Source organism: Bombina bombina, chromosome 5 (assembly GCF_027579735.1).
Source record: "Bombina bombina isolate aBomBom1 chromosome 5, aBomBom1.pri, whole genome shotgun sequence".
Taxonomy (NCBI): Eukaryota; Metazoa; Chordata; class Amphibia; order Anura; family Bombinatoridae; genus Bombina; species Bombina bombina.
This window is the reverse complement of record NC_069503.1, coordinates 252,447,373-252,465,573: the sequence shown is the minus strand read 5'-3', so window position 1 is coordinate 252,465,573 and position 18,201 is coordinate 252,447,373. Positions and strand designations below refer to the sequence as shown.

General features: G+C 37.4%; 1 protein-coding gene across 1 annotated transcript in view; it reads left to right on the top strand.

The window, feature by feature from the left end:
- ARMC3 (armadillo repeat containing 3) overlaps nt 1-18,201 on the top strand; it is a 126,926-nt gene that overhangs the window by 83,981 nt on the left and 24,744 nt on the right. Inside the window, exons 13-18 of the mRNA XM_053715698.1 lie at nt 2,643-2,892; nt 3,147-3,283; nt 4,497-4,665; nt 4,750-4,850; nt 9,642-9,740; nt 14,113-14,208. Coding sequence (XP_053571673.1) covers nt 2,643-2,892; nt 3,147-3,283; nt 4,497-4,665; nt 4,750-4,850; nt 9,642-9,740; nt 14,113-14,208 — 852 coding nt within the window. The remainder of the gene's footprint in view (nt 1-2,642; nt 2,893-3,146; nt 3,284-4,496; nt 4,666-4,749; nt 4,851-9,641; nt 9,741-14,112; nt 14,209-18,201) is intronic.

The window sequence follows — 18,201 nt, the reverse complement described above, 5'->3', positions numbered from 1 at the left end:
AGGTATGCTGTTCAGCAAATGATTACAATAGAGCAAAATTAAACTGATAACAGAAGTAAATTGAAAAGTTTCTTAAAATTGCATATTCTACGGCGCCTCTTGTTCTGTTGTCCTGTTTTAGAGTAAATATTGCATATTCTTTTGACTTTAATTTCCCCTTAACCCCCTGGCAGCCAGAGAGTAACCTGCTGTTTCACAGTCCTAGCAATAATCTACTTAACTTGAAATGTAACTTGATTCTTTACCTAACAATACTGTTAACTGGAAATATATGTAGTCTAAAGAATGCCAAAGAGCTAAGCAAATATTTAAAGGGACAGTCTAGTCAAAAATAAACTTTCATGATTCAGATAGTGCGTGCAATTTTAAACAACTTTCGACTTTACTTTTATCATCAAATTTGCATTGTTCTCTTGGTATTCTTAGTTAAAAGCTAAACCTACTAATATGCTAAATTCTAAGCCCTTGAAAGCCACCTCTTATCTCATGCATTTTGACAGTTTTTCACAATTAGACACTCCTAGTTCATGTATGCCATATAGATAACATTGTGTTCACTCCCATGGAGTTATTTATGAGTCATCACAGATTGGTTAAAATGCTTCTGTCAAAAGAACTGAGATAAGGGAGCAGTCTGTGGAGGCTTAGATACAAGGTAATCACAGAGGTAAAACATATATTAATATAACTGTTATTTATGCAAAACTGGGGAATGGGTAATAAAGGCATTATCTATCTTTTTAAACAATAAAACATTTAAAAAAAGACTGTCCCTTTAACTGTATTTGTTCAATAAATACTAAGGGCCAGATTACAAGTGCTCAAGCATTAAAGGGACACTAAACCCAAATTTTTTTCTTTCATGATTCAGATAGAGAATACAATTTTAAACAACATTACAATTTACTTCTATTATCTAATTTTCTTAATTTTTCAGGTATCCTTTGTTGAAAACTAGCAATGCACATGGGTGAGCCAATCATACGAGGCCTCTATGTGCAGCCACCAATCAACAGCTACTGAGCCTATCTAGATATGCTTTTCAACAAAGAATATTGAGAGAATGAAGCAAATTAGATAATAGAAGTAAATTAGAAAGTTGTTTAAAACTGCACTCTCTTTCTAAATCATGAAAGAAAAATATGAGTTTCATGTGCCTTTAACTACATTCACGTATACCCCAATAGAAGTCAAAGGAGCAAAAAAAGTGGGGAAAAAAGCCGGATCACATATTCTCAAGTACACCAATCCGACATGAAAATATGAATATTTCACATTCCAATGTTCTTCTGTTCTTCACATAGAAGAATATGTTCTATTTCTTCATAAATAAATATTTCCATATATCTGATGTTCTTTTGGTACAGTATATATGTATTGCTATATATAGATGATTATATATAGGTATAGATATATACAGATATATATACAGATATATAGATAGATAGATAGATAGATAGATAGGAATATCCATTTATAAATACTTAGAACATTGTCTGCTATGTGCAGAACATTGGCATGTGAAATATTTACAGTAAATACACAGTAAACTCACTTTATTGAATATGAATATTGCATAATATGCCTTTACATGTTTTCATCTACCTAACTGCAAGTGGCTCTAATGCACTTCTATATATGTGTACATGTGTATTTATGTGTTTATATGTGTATATATGTCTGTAAATACATATAAATATGTGTACATGTGTATTTATGTGTTTATATGTGTATATATGTCTGTAAATACATATAAATATGTGTACATGTGTATTTATGTGTTTATATGTGTATATATGTCTGTAAATACATATAAATATGTGTACATGTGTATTTATGTGTTTATATGTGTATATATGTCTATAAATACATATAAATATGTGTACATGTGTATTTATGTGTTTATATGTGTATATATGTCTGTAAATACATATAAATATGTGTACATATGTATTTATGTGTTTATATGTGTATATATGTCTGTAAATACATATAAATATGTGTACATGTGTATTTATGTGTTTATATGTGTATATATGTCTGTAAATACATATAAATATGTATACATATATAAACCCCTTATCGCTTGCATGCAAATGTTTGCGCTACACTCGTAATCTGGACTAAATTTTTTTAAATTCAATTAATATCTACTCACATTTTAAAAACAAACGACAGTAACAGTAGGGATGTGATTATACGCCAACAATTCCTCTCTGGATCCCCACCTCTAGCTAGTTGAGAGTCTTGTTAGGATCCTATTATTTGATCCAACAATTCCTTATGCTCCTCATGGCAGGATCTGGTGAAGTAACAGAAACCATAATCCCCAATTGTTTAATCTTCCTTAAGATTCCTGTTGTCTGGCACAGCAGGAAGAATGCCATATTATTATGATTATTTTATATTTAGTGTATATATATATATATATAAATACAATATATTCTCTGCATTGCTGGGTCTGCATCTAAAATAATCTGCTCCCTATTGGTCACTGTTATTTATTAGTACATGTTGTTGCAGTTATTGTCTGTTTTCTATTCTCTCAATATTTGTTCTCATTTCTGTAACATAATAGTTTAAGGAAGCATTAAAAAATTGTTGTTATATATGAAATTATATTTTGTTTATTTTTCAATCAGTGCTGTGGCAGAAGCTGAAGGTGTTGGTGCATTAATTAATCTTCTGTCTGATAAAAGTGATGCCTCCATTTCAAACGCATGCACAGTTCTTATAAATATGGCGGCTCAGGAACCCTTGCGACTCCTTATACAGACTCATGGGGTTATGGAAGCTTTAGCTGAGCCACTGCAATCGTCTAATAAACTGGTGCTCAGCAAAGCTGCCCTTACTGTTGCTGCAGTAGCTTGTGATGTGGATGCAAGAACTGAGGTGAGATCATTTTAATCTTTATATCTATCTCTTTCTATCTATCTATCTATCTATCTATCTCTATCTATCTATCTATCTATCTATCTGTTACCTCTGTTTTGAGTTGCCAGTATGAATTATGTAGAAATTGATCTTAATCTTTAGACATTTTGATTACGGCAAATACAATTTGGATATATGATTCTAATGTCTGTTCTTTTGCAAATATCAGCATTACAATAGTTTCACTGATTAATGTAAGTGTAATATCTTAGTTAAGGAATGCAGGGGGTCTGCCGCCTCTTGTTAAACTTCTCCTATCTGATTATGATGAAGTTAGACGAAATGCATGCTGGGCCATTGCAGTCTGTGCAAGTGATGAATTAACAGCAGTTGAATTCTGCAGATTAGGGTAAGTGATTTTTCCTTACGTCAAACTAGTTAAATGATATTTTACAGAACTAGCAATGCAACTATGAAACACAGCTATTGATTGAACAAGTTTATAGTTGTAAAAGCTCAATATGATGTAACTGGATTTGTATTCCAATAAAGAGGCTATCTCCTTACATGCATAAATGCATTATAGTATTTCAGGGCTGTAAGCCACCCTTCATTATGTATACACATAGGGCTCTATTTATCAAGCTGTGGAGGCAGCTTTGGATCTTTTGCAAGACCATGGTTGCTTAAGCTCTCCGCAACCTCTAAGCTGGCGGTTTAGATAACTAATTTGACTGGGTGATTAAAGCCAAGAGCAGGGGACGGTATGAGCATCTGCATGTGCAATGATAAACGCAGGCAGAGCAATGCTGCCCACTCTCCATGATCATGGGTGGAGCGGTTCCTTAGTTAGGAACCCGTGTCAGCAGGCACTGATGGATTTCCAATATATATATATATATATATATATATATATATATATATATATATATATATATACTCATGAAAATGTCACTGGAAGACTGAATCTAATCTCTGATTGGCCTGCCCAGGGACCAGAAGAAAGCAAATGTTAAACACTCTTTTTGTGGTAATTCTGGTTTAAAGGGACACTGAACCCAAATTTTTTCTTTTGTGATTCAGATAGAGCATGCAATTTTAAGCAACTTTCTAATGTACTCATATTATCACATTTTCTTCCTTCTCTTGGTATCTTTATTTGAAATTCAAGAATGTAAGTTTAGATGCCGGCCCATTTTTGGTGAATAACCTGGGTTGTTCTTGCTGATTGGTGGATAAAGTCATCCACCAATAAAAAAAGTGCTGTCCAGAGTCTGAAACAAAAAAGAAGCTTAGATGCGTTCTTTTTCAAATAAAGATAGCAAGTGAACGAAGAAAAATTGATAATAGGAGTAAATTAGAAAGTTGCTTAAAATTGCATGCTCTATCTGAATCACAAAAGAAAAAAAATTGGGTTCAGTGTCCCTTTAAGCATACAAATAATGATTGAGGTGTATATGTACTGTATATATAAATATATATATATATATATATATATATATATATATATATATATATTACATTTAATATACGATGTCACCAGAAAAGTGGTTGGCAAAAAAAAAAGTATATAATCAAATTATGTGATGTATGGTAATAATTACATTTTTGTTGGTATTTAGGGCTTTAGAAATTCTTCAGGAATTAAACCTTTCAACAAGTCGCCGAAACAATTTTAGTGAACTAGCTTATGATAAGCTACTTGATAACAACTTGTCACTTAAATACAGCCAGAAAGGATACTTATCTTACAGCAACCTAATTGAAGATGGATTTTATGACTGTGGTCGGGTATGTTAAGAAAAAAATAATGGGGAAAAAAATTCCTAATGTATTTCTGAAATCTATTGTAACAGTGTTTATTATCCTTTATAGATAAAACCCGAAGCAAAGTTATTATCACTGGGAGAGCTCAGCAAACAGGAGATCAACCACAATCGAGCTGTTATCTTAGTTAATGCAAAAGCTCCAGAAATGTAAGTGTCTATTTTGCATATTGTACTGGTGATCACTTATATTTATGTGTATCAGAAGAGTGGCTCAACTTTGACAGTGAACCTGCCCACCTGAAATGGTGATTGTTTAATATGATTAACCAATCAGCATTACTTTAATTTTTTTATAAACAAAAGTGAAGCATGGACACTACCTTCTAGGGGCTGCTAATAACTCACCTTGTGTTTCATTGACAAAAGCTAAGATTTTAGATACTTTTGTTTTTATTTATAAGGAGTCATTTTGGGGGTTCCTAAATCCTGTGAAAGTGTTAGTTGATGATTGTATTTAAGAACATATAGTTGACACTTTGCTGGCAAAGAAGACAACAAACTTAATGAGTGAAGGTTGAGACTGTGTTAAGCAGATTGGAGTACACCGTCTTTCAACTGTGCAATATAGCTGAGCTGGTCTGTTATTTTATATTTTGATTTCTTGTGAGGGGAACTCTGACTTTTTTTGGTCTATTGCTTTTTGGTATGCATATGTATGTTCTCTGCTGTCTGAGATTTACTCCATCTTTGTTAAAGAGCAAGACCTTTCTTTTTCATCTATCTTATGGTGCAAGCCATGGAGCCTTATGATGAGTGGTGAGAAGTGTGTATATTGTTTCAATGGAGTCCTGGGCATTCTTTACATTTGTGTTGTAATGTTATACCATAGAGTTGACATCTTTACAATTGTTTAAACATATAAGTAAGATAAAGCCCTTTAGTGGTCAACAACTAGTCATCTTTACAGGGGCTGGGGTATTTGAGGGACTAGCTGCAGAGAAGTTAATAGACTTGTGGTCAGGCCACATATTTTTTTTTTTATTAGATTGGAGACTTGTACTCAGTTGTGAATACAAGGTCTAGCGTGTGACTCCTGTGGGTAGCGGGGGATGGCATGGGTAAAACACAGTGCATGCATCATGATAAGAAGAACTTGTGCAATCTATGAAAAGGTATCATCCGCTCATGCATTGAAATCCCCCAATGTAAACTAATGCAGACAACAGCTCTATGAATTAATGTGAGAATCGGTTTCCATCTCCAGGTAGGCGATAGATCAAAAGAATTTTAAGCCTCAAGCCTGTTGTATTCTATTTCTGGCAACCATACAATGAAGTAATTTTAGTTACCCTACTGGGAAAGGACTGATACACCTTGATACTCCTCCATTTCTGTTCTGACTTGAGTGGTGAATTGTTGAATAAATTGGTGGTATTGCTGTCTGTAGAATGGGACTGGCATTTTCATCAAGCCAAGTTTCTGTAATGCATCCAAGGTCTGTTGATTTATTAAGGCCACAGATAATAGTAGTTTTATTTCTTATTGATCTTGCATTAGAGTACAGTGGCAAATAGAATATGCAATTTCAAACAACTTTCCAATTTACTTATATTATCTAATTTGATCTGTTCTCTTTGTATCCTTTGTTCAAAGCATATCTAGGTAGGCTCAGAAGCAACAATACACTAGTGGGAGCTTGCTGCTGATTGGTGGCTGCACATATATGCCTCTTTCCTGATGTACTTAGCTAGCTCCCTGTAGTGTATTACTTCAACAAAAGATTGCTTTTCTTTTACATTTGAGGTGTAGGACATTGTAGTTTTCTCTTTGGCCATCTCTGCAGCCATTTTTTTTAATTCCAAGATACTTTAATATGTAAATTTGTGATGGTGTTATAGTCTGAATTCCTCTAGCACACTGTTTTTCAAACCTGTCCTCAAGCATCCCCAACTGGCCAGGTTTTCAGGATTACCTTGGATGAGAGCAGTTAAAATGACCTTACTAATTAGCTGAATATTTCACCTGTGCTCCAGTTCGGAAAACCTCAAAATATGGCCATGAAAGGGTAGGAATACATTTTCTTTAAAGCTTGAGTGAGCTGTGAAAAGGTTAGTTAGACTGAGGTGAGAGAGTTCTTTGGATCCAGTCTGATAAGGCAACATGGGTATGTTGATTAGGAAAGCTGCTTAGTAAAATAAAACAGTTGGATTTACCAAGTTATGGAGGAAAATTACAAGATTTTCATAGCTGGATATGTTACTTTACCAGAGATTAATCATTTGTGTTGGATATGCTTGTGTGGAGCAGGGGCATCATTACAATACCTTTATATAATTCCTTTTCATCCTTTTGCAACTTTGTACCCCTTGATGTATCCTATATTTATTTATTTATGTATGCATCATTTTTGAAATAGAAGAAGAACTGTGTAGGCTTCTTTGACTCGATAACTCACAATGTGCAAATAAGATATATGTTAAAGTGATGGTAAACTTTGGTGAATGAAAGCCCATTTTTAAAAAATACTATTAAAAACATTGGCACTTTCATTCATCAAATTTACAAAGCAGCCGTTTTGTTAAAAAAATTACCTTTTTTTCTTTTCACAGCTAGAGCAGCTTCCCCCACATAGAGATCCTCTATTCACACGTCAGCAATAATTAATCCTGCTTCCTCCAATCACAGCTTTCCCCCCAGGGTAGTCATTGCCTGAGGCCATGCTGTGATTGGAGGAAGCAGGATTAGTCATTGCTGATGTGTGAATAGAGGATCTCTAGGTGGGGGAAGCTGCTCTAGCTGTGAAAAGAAAAAAAGGTAATTTTTTTAACAAAACGGCTGCTTTGTAAACTTTGATGAATGAAAGTGCCCCTGTTGTTAATAGAATTTTTAAAAAACGGCTTTCATTCACCAAAGTTTACCTTCACTTTAATGTGCGATTCCAATTGGCTCATATGATTAATTAATACGATGCTCATAGTCCTGTTAATATGATCTATAGATAAGTCTTGCTATTTACAGCAGCAGCTTTTTTTTTTACACATTTTCCAGAAATTTCTTCAAAGAATGGGGATGTTGTGTTTCCTATACACAGCATATTAGATACAGTGCTGTTATTATAAATCTTTATTTTATTGATGTGACGGAATAACTCGTCAAGTGATCCAAATAGTTACGCTAAACACAAATTAAAGTGATGGTAAAGTCATTAGTTTATGCTGTAGCTTTTTTCTTATATTTAGGCTTTGATTTACTTATCCTATCAGTTACTATGCAGTCTGCTGAATTACATTCTTCTTCTTTTTTTCTGCAACCAATTGGTCATTTTGATATATCACGTCCTTCCTTACAAGATCTATTTAATACTAATTTAAGAACCTATAGCATTAGTGATATCTTTCAGAAAATGGAAGATATTCTAATTGCAGAGTATAAAACTTGGTGGGACATACGTCTATTTGAGAAATATTCTTCTGAAAACATGGTGCCTCTTGGCCTTAGAATTAAAAAAATTCCTACATTTCTGGTTATTGACCCTGACTTTATAAATAGATGGAATGCAGTGTTAACTGATTGTTCATTAAGATTAGTACTATTATTAATTGAACACAAAACACAGACCTTAGCAGTACAAAGACAAAAAAATGCTGAATTACAGAGAGACATGAACAAGTTCATAGATCACACTGAATATCATAAATTGGATTCTTTACTGAAAACCACTACCTCGAAAATTAAGCTTGACATTGATTCCCTTAAACTAAATAAATTTAATAGCTATAGCCAGGATTATTCTAGTGGCAACATATATCGCTGGCCCACTATTAAAAATAAGAGACCTTTCTTTTATAAGGGAGGACGCAATAGGCGTAAAAATAGATCTAAGTCACCCCAGACTAGGCAAGTGTATTTCTCAGATACAGACTTTGGTGCTGAATTATCATTGTGCGAGCGGACATGATCCGATATTGCGGATCATGTCCGCTGCACATCGATAAATGCCGACAGCATACGCTGTCGGCATTTATCATTGCACCAGCAGTTCTTGTGAACTGCTGGTGTAATGCCGTCCCCTGCAGTTTCGCGGCCAATCAGCCGCTAGCAGGGGGTGTCAATCAACCCGATCGTAATGGATCGGGTTGATTTCTGGCGATGTCTGTCCGCCACCTCAGAGCAGGCGGACAGGTTATGGAGCAGCGGTCTTTAGACCCCTGCTTCATAACTTGTGTTTCCGCCAAGCCTGAAGGCTCGCCAGAAACACAGGACATCAGGCTCTATACAGAGCTTGATAAATACGCCCCTTTGACTCTACAGAAGAAGAATCAACTAAGCATATAACTTATGCACATACTACTGACCAGACCAAAAAAGCTTGACTGGGTGGAGGGAATACTAAAAACCGATGTTGCAGTTAGTTTTTTAACATCAATTTTTTTATGAAAATAAGTTATAATTGAAAGAAAAAAAAAGCGTTTGAATTTAGTAAAGTAATACAAAACATGTTTTACCCCTAAATACCAGTTCTGAAATGAGTACATTTTAATTACTATCAAACACTAAAATGACAGATAAAGATTAATTGTATATAATATTATACTTTTCTACTGGAAAAAAACCATATATATTTTTGTTAGCATGAAATTCAGTCTGCATCAATTAAAATGGATATGTACTGAGACAACTTTCTAATTAAATATTTACTGCAGTTATTTGCCATTTCTATGTGGAGTTTTTTTGTTTGTTTTTTTACAATTGTGGCAAAAGTGATCTTTGTAAATTCTCACAGCTAAATAGCAATGCCATGAAAAATTACTGTATATTTTAAAAGAAACAATATAATTGACTCTAGAGCAGAGCAGTTTATAGATCCCTCTAAAGTAATTAGCTGAATATGCTTTTTCTAATGAATGCAGTGTTGATTATTGAATTTGTTCAAATTGTCAAAATGAAGGGCTTAATTAAACATGACCACTTGGTCGTGAAATGGTTCTGTAATTTTAGCACTACTGCTCTGCGGTATCCAGTTGATGAAAACCAGGAAATTAATCTTGCAAGATCTTCATCTTCACATTCTCAAAGTGCTCCCAAAGAAAAAACAGGGTACGGACTTCAGTTTAATCTGTTGTTTTAATAACCAGTTACTTTAAGGGCAGTGTACTGTAAAATTGTTTTTTCCTTTATGTGTTTCCAAAAACTTGCTATACCAGCTACACAGTATAAAATGTATGAGAAATGGCTTATTTAGGTTTATTTCTGTATATGAAGTACTTGGTTTTGTTCTTTGAAACCACAACTCCTTAAAATGGGCTGAGCTTGCAGGGAAATCAGTCTTATTTTATGACTTTCTGTGCACACAAATACTTCTTTATAACATGTTATTACTCTCCTTCCTTCTTCTGGGAGCATAATTTATTCTGCAAGCTATGTTTACACAGCTTTCCTATAGCCTATACTTAAGTATAAAATCTTTCAGTATAGTTAGGGACACTACAGGCAAAAACAGCTATTTAAAATGTCAATATAAAGGTAAATAAGTTATTTGTAAACTGTTTAATGCACTACAGCAGGTAAAATGGATCATTAAGAATACGTTAAAGGGGAGAAAATAAAGGGTAAACTGTTCCTTTAAATATTGCATAATGCAACTACTAAGACTATACATAATGACTAGGTTTTATGCAAAGTATTTTTTTTCTCGTATTATTCATTAGAGCACATGTGTCAGGGGTGTGTTTTCTGTTGATTCATGATAAGCAGGTTCAATATGAATAGGTACAATAAGCAGGTATTAGTACTAGAAGGTAACAGGACAGCAGGTACAATAGGAAGTTGCAAGGTCAGTAGGAACAATAAGCAGGCATTAATACTAGAAGGTGCCAGGCCAGCAGGTATAATAAGCAGGCACTAGTAATAGAAGGTAACAGGACAGCAGGTACAATAGGAAGGTGCCAGGCCAGCAGGTACAATAAGCAGGCATTAGTATTAGAAGGAGCCAGGCCAGCAGGTACAATAAGCAGGCATTAGTACTAGAAGGTGCCAGGCCAGCAGGTACAATAAGCAGGCATTAGTACTAGAAGGTGCCAGGCCAGCAGGTACAATAAGCAGGCATTAGTACTGGAAGGTAACAGGACAGCAGGTACAATAAGCAGGCATTAGTACTGAAAGGTAACAGGACAGCAGGTACAATAGGAAGTTGCCAGGTCAGCAGGTACAATAAGCAGGCATTAGAACTAGAAGGTAACAGGACAGCAGGTTCAATATGAAGGTGCAAGCCAAGAGGTACAATAAGTAGGCATTAATACTAGAAGGTGCAAGGCCAGCAGGTATAATAAGCAGGCATTAGTACTAGAAGGTAACAGGACAGCAGGTACAATAGGAAGGTGCAAGGTCAGCAGGTACAATAAGCAGGCATTAGTACTAGAAGGTAACAGGGCAGCAGGTGCAATAAGCAGGCATTAGTACTAGAAGGTAACAGGACAGCAGGTACAATAGGAAGGTGCAAGGCCAGCAGGTATAATAAGCAGGCATTAGTACTAGAAGGTAACAGGACAGCAGGTACAATAGGAAGGTGCAAGGTCAGCAGGTATAATAAGCAGGCATTAGTACTAGAAGGTAACAGGACAGCAGGTACAATAGGAAGGTGCAAGGTCAGCAGGTATAATAAGCAGGCATTAGTACTAGAAGGTAACAGGACAGCAGGTACAATAGGAAGGTGCAAGGTCAGCAGGTATAATAAGCAGGCATTAGTACTAGAAGGTAACAGGACAGCAGGTACAATAGGAAGGTGCAAGGTCAGAAGGTACAATAAGCAGGCACTAGTAATAGAAGGTGACAGGCCAGCAGGTACAATAAGCAGGCATTAGTATTAGAAGGTGCCAGGCCAGCAGGTAAAATAAGCAGGCATTAGTACTAGAAGGTAACAGGACAGCAGGTACAATAGGAAGGTGCAAGGCCAGCAGGTATAATAAGCAGGCATTAGTACTAGAAGGTAACAGGACAGCAGGTACAATAGGAAGGTGCAAGGTCAGCAGGTATAATAAGCAGGCATTAGTACTAGAAGGTAACAGGACAGCAGGTACAATAGGAAGGTGCAAGGTCAGCAGGTATAATAAGCAGGCATTAGTACTAAAAGGTAACAGGACAGCAGGTACAATAGGAAGGTGCAAGGTCAGCAGGTATAATAAGCAGGCATTAGTACTAGAAGGTAACAGGACAGCAGGTACAATAGGAAGGTGCAAGGTCAGCAGGTACAATAAGCAGACATTAGTACTAGAAGGTGCCAGGCCAGCAGGTACAATAAGCAGGCATTAGTACTAGAAGGTGCCAGGCCAGCAGGTACAGTAAGCATGCATTAGTATTAGAAGGTAACAGGACAGCAGGTACAATAAGCAGGCATTAGTACTGGAAGGTAACAGGACAGCAGGTACAATAGGAAGTTGCCAGGTCAGCAGGTACAATAAGCAGGCATTAAAACTAGAAGGTAACAGGACAGCAGGCTCAATATGAAGGTGCAAGCCAAGAGATACATTAAGTAGGCATTAATACTAGAAGGTGCAAGGCCAGCAGGTATAATAAGCAGGCATTAGTACTAGAAGGTAACAGGACAGCAGGTACAATAGGAAGGTGCAAGGTCAGCAGGTACAATAAGCAGGCATTAGTACTAGAAGGTAACAGGACAGCAGGTATAATAAGCAGGCATTAGTACTAGAAGGTAACAGGACAGCAGGTACAATAGGAAGGTGCAAGGTCAGCAGGTACAATAAGCAGGCATTAGTACTAGAAGGTAACAGGCCAGCAGGTGCAATAAGCAGGCATTAGTACTAGAAGGTAACAGGACAGCAGGTACAATAAGCAGGCATTAGTACTAGAAGGTGCCAGGCCAGCAGGTACAATAAGCAGGCATTAGTACTGGAAGGTAACAGGACAGCAGGTACAATAAGCAGGCATTAGTACTGGAAGGTAACAGGACAGCAGGTACAATAAGCAGGCATTAGTACTGGAAGGTAACAGGACAGCAGGTACAATAGGAAGTTGCCAGGTCAGCAGGTACAATAAGCAGGCATTAGAACTAGAAGGTAACAGGACAGCAGGTTCAATATGAAGGTGCAAGCCAAGAGGTACAATAAGTAGGCATTAATACTAGAAGGTGCAAGGCCAGCAGGTATAATAAGCAGGCATTAGTACTAGAAGGTAACAGGACAGCAGGTACAATAGGAAGGTGCAAGGTCAGCAGGTACAATAAGCAGGCATTAGTACTAGAAGGTAACAGGACAGCAGGTACAATAAGCAGGCATTAGTACTAGAAGGTAACAGGACAGCAGGTACAATAGGAAGGTGCAAGGTCAGCAGGTACAATAATCAGGCACTAGTAATAGAAGGTGACAGGCCAGCAGGTACAATAAGCAGGCATTAGTACTAGAAGGTGCCAAGCCAGCAGGTACAATAAGCAGGCATTAGTACTAGAAGGTGCCAGGCCAGCAGGTACAGTAAGCAGGCATTAGTATTAGAAGGTGCCAGGCCAGCAGGTACAATAAGCAGGCATTAGTACTGAAAGGTAACAGGACAGCAGGTACAATAAGCAGGCATTAGTACTGGAAGGTAACAGGACAGCAGGTACAATAAGCAGGCATTAGTACTGAAAGGTAACAGGCCAGGTCAGCAGGTACAATAAGCAGGCATTAATACTAGAAGGTGCCAGGCCAGCAGGTACAATAAGCAGGCATTAGTACTAGAAGGTGCCAGGCCAGCAGGTACAATAAGCAGGCATTAGTACTAGAAGGTGCCAGGCCAGCAGGTACAATAAGCAGGCATTAGTACTAGAAGGTGCCAGGCCAGCAGGTACAATAAGCAGGCATTAGTACTAGAAGGTGCCAGGCCAGCAGGTACAATAAGCAGGCATTAGTACTAGAAGGTGCCAGGCCAGCAGGTACAATAAGCAGGCATTAGTACTAGAAGGTGCCAGGCCAGCAGGTACAATAAGCAGGCATTAGTACTAGAAGGTGCCAGGCCAGCAGGTACAATAAGCAGGCATTAGTACTAGAAGGTGCCAGGTCAGCAGGTACAATAAGCAGGCATTAGTACTGGAAGGTAACAGGACAGCAGGTACAATAAGCAGGCATTAGTACTGGAAGGTAACAGGCCAGGTCAGCAGGTACAATAAGCAGGCATTAGTACTAGAAGGTGCCAGGCCAGCAGGTACAATAAGCAGGCATTAGTACTGGAAGGTAACAGGACAGCAGGTATAATAAGCAGGCATTAGTACTGGAAGGTAACAGGACAGCAGGTACAATAAGCAGGCATTAGTACTGGAAGGTAACAGGACAGCAGGTACAATATGGAAATAGTAAATGCACTCTATAGACTTTATTGAATTTAACTATTCTGCAGGAAGTTTTTTCACATAAGATTTTTATGTCTTAATGTCTATTAATAACTATGTTTATTTTTCTCTATTTTCTCTGTTTAATTTCAGTATATTAGATTGTTCTGTAACAGAAGAGAAACAGGAACCTCTTTCTGCCCGATCTCCATCTGTCAGCAGAAACAGTTACAAGGACAAACCTCCAAGGTAGACAACATTTTCAGTTTTTAACCAATAGGGAGGTGCAGAGAAGACCATTTCCCCATACAATTTCTTACCCTTAGTTCTCTTCACTATCTTTGCTGATTTCTAATAGGGACATTGGTCAACAGAGTTGTCCTTTATTTCAGTGCCACTTACAATACATCTAGATACTTACACAGCAACAGCAAACAGCATTCAGTTAAGTAGCACAGATTTCTGCTTTAGCAGCACCTTTATCATCATTTCACATGCCCTTCACCTGAAACATATATATATAAAATAAACCCAGGTATATGCAAATAGGTTCAAAGCTTGTTAGCTCACTAATGTGTGGCTTCATTTATTATCTTTGTTTAATGCTAAAATAACAAGCTTATAAAATAACAGGCGTGCCTATTTATTTTATTTTTTGATTCAGACAAAGCACAGCAATTTAACCCCTTAAGGACCAAGGCCATTTTTCAATTTCTTTCCCTTAAGGACCAGGGCTATTTTTACATTTCTGCGGGGTTTGTGTTTAGCTGTAATTTTCCTCTTACTCATTTACTGTACCCACACATATTATATACCGTTTTTCTCGCCACTAAATGGACTTTCTAAAGATACCATTATGTTCATCATATCTTATAATTTACTATTAAAATTATTATAAAATATGAGGAAAAAAATGGAAAAAAACACACTTTTTCTAACTTTGACCCCCAAAATCTGTTACACATCTACAACCACCAAAAAACAACCATGCTAAATAGTTTCTAAATTTTGTTCTGAGTTTAGAAATACACAATGTTAACATGTTCTTTGCAAGTTATAGGGCAATAAATACAAGTAGCACTTTGCTATTTCAAAACCACTTTTTTTTAAAATGAGCGCTAGTTACATTGGAACCCTGATATCTGTCAGGAATCCCTGAATATCCCTTGACATGTATATATTTTTTTTTAGAAGACATCCCAAAGTATTGATCTAGGCCCATTTTGGTATATTTCATGCCACCATTTCACCGCCAAATGCGATCAAATAAAAAAAATTGTTCACTTTTTCACAAACTTTAGGTTTCTCACAGATATTATTTACAAACAACTTGTGCAATTATGGCATAAATGGTTGTAAATGCTTCTCTGGGATCCGCTTTGTTCAGAAATAGCAGACTTATATGGCTTTGGCGTTGCTTTTTGGTAATTAGAAGGCTGCTAAATGCCACTGCGCACCACACGTGTTTTATGCCCAGCAGTGAAGGGGTTAATTAGGGAGCATGTAGGGAGCTTGTAGAGTTAATTTTAGCTTTAGTGTAGTGTAGTAGACAACCCAAAGTATTGATCTAGGCCCATTTTGGTATATTTAATGCCACAATTTCACCACCAAATGCGATCAAATTAAAAAACAAATTACATTTTTTCGCAATTTTAGGTTTCTCACTGAAATTATTTACAAACAGCTTGTGCAATTATGGCACAAATGGTTGTAAATGCTTCTCTGGGATCCCCTTTGTTTAGAAATAGCAGACATATATGGCTTTGGCGATGCTTTTTGGTAATTAGAAGGCTGCTAAATGCCGCTGCACATCACAAGTGTATTATGTCTAGCAGTGAAGGGGTTAATTAGGGATCTTGTAGGGAGCTTGCAGGGTTAATTTTAGCTTTAGTGTAGAGATCAGCCTCCCAGCTGACACATCAGACCCCTTGATCCCTCCCAAACAGCTCTCTTCCCTCCCCCACCCCAGAATTGTCCCCGCCATCATAAGTACTGTCAGAAAGTCTGCCAGTACTAAAATAAAAGGTATCTTTCATTTTTTTTTTTTAGCATATTTACATACGCTGCTGTGTAGGATCCCCCTTAGCCCCAAACCTCCCTGATCCCCCCCCCCCCAAACAGCTCTCTAACCCTCCCCCTCTACATTATTGGGCACCATCTTACAGTTTACAAAAAAAAAATATTTTTAATTTTTCCCCCCACTTTTCTGTAGTGTAGCTTCCCCCCCCTAAAGACTAAAGCCCCACCCCCTCCCAGATCACTTAGATTATTTATAATAAATATTTATTCCCCCTCTCTCCCTCTAAATTTAACTAACTGTTCCATAGTGTAATGGTTCCCACCCGCTCCCTCCCCGTGCACGCGCCCGCCCGCCTCCCCCGTGCACGCGCGCGTCCGTGCGTGCCCCCTAGCTGATCCGCCCACGATCCTGCCCACCACTGCACTTAGAAATTCATCGATGGCCGCCCACCCGCCTCCCACGTCGGCTCCCACCCACCAACGATTGCGGCCACCGATGTCCGGTGCAGAGAGGGCCACAGAGTGGCTCTCTCTGCATCGGATGGGGTAAAATGTTATTGCAGTGATGCCTCGATATCGAGGCATCACTGCAATAACCGGAAAGCGACTGGAAGCGATCAGGATCGCTTCCAGCCGCTTTCAACCCTAACGTCGTACAGGGTATGTCGCTGGTCTTTAAAGACCAGTTTGTGCAAGACGTACCCTGTATGACGCGTGTCGTTAAGGGGTTAAAAAAAGTTTCAAATTTACTTCTATTATCAAATTTGCTTAGTTCCCACGATATTCTGTAATGAAGAGATACCTAGGTAAGTGTCTGGAGCACTAAATGGCAGGAAATAGTGCTGCCCTCTAGTGCTCTTGTAAACGGATAACATTCTTGCAAAACTGCTGCCATATAGTGCTCCAGAAATAGGCCGGCTCCTAATCATAATCCTGGCATTTCAACTAAAGATACCAAGAGAATGAGGAAATATTGATAACAGAAGTAAATGCGAAAGTTGTATAAAATAACATGCTCTATCTGAATCATGATAGAAAAAGGTTGTGTTTCATATCCCTTTAATAACATTAGTTGTTATTTAACAAAGGCTCATGAGTACAAAGAAAGGCATAACCACACTCCTTTTCATTTCATAAGCACGTGATAAGCTACGTAGTGAAGTAATAGAACGGATTCTGATAAACAATCCATCAAAAGAGTGTGGGCGATAACGAACTGAAGCAACCACCTGGAGCTCCCGGTTCTGATCACCATCATTAAAACTGCCTCTGTAATTGTCAAACAGGGTAGATTGTCTCCGGCTTTATGTGGTGAACATGAAATTGCCGCATTATGGCTGGGATTAACCCCTAGCTTGCCAGAGAGGGTTGCAGTGCATTGAGATTGATTTGATGTACACAAAAGGGTTAGAGTTACAGAGACATCTCCACCATTTAAAGTCATGGGATTTTCTCCTGTTCTCATTTCATAATTAATGATATTTAGGTATTCTGACAGTAACCTATAACCTTTCCTCCCAACAAAGGGCAGTTGCTCACTAAAATGCTGAACTAAAGCTAAAAACATAAGGGCCTACATTGTACTGGAGCTACAATCATTATACAGTGACAACCTATTTTAAGCACATGAAACCCAAAAAATTAAACAACGTTCCAGTTTACTTCTATTATATAATTTGCTTTATTCTTTTTGTATCATTTGAGGAAGGAGCAGCAATGCACTGCTGTTTTCTAACTGAACACATAGATGAGCCAATGACAATCAGTATTTATATGCAGCCACCAATCAGCAGCTAGAACCTAGGTTATTTGCTGCTCCTGAGCTTTCCTAGGTAAACCTTTCAGCAAAGGATAGCAATAGAAGGAAGAAAATGAAATAATAGAAGTAACTTGGAAAGTTGTTTAAAATTGTATGCTCTGTCTATGTCTAATTGTGACTTTACTGTTCCTTTAAGGAACTCATCATGTTTTACATTGAAGTCTTTTAAACTAATAACCAGAATTCATCAATAACAATATGCACTACTGCCAACATGTTCATTTAGAGGTGCTAACAACTTTGGAGATGAAACTCTGCTCATGCTAATCCATTGTATTACACCAGGCTTCAGCTAACTAAAATATGTAGGCCAATGCAAAGGTCATAATTACTCCACTATGGATCTCTTGATGATGCTACCGGAGCTGGTGAATCTATTAGTATCACATTTCTGAATATGCAAC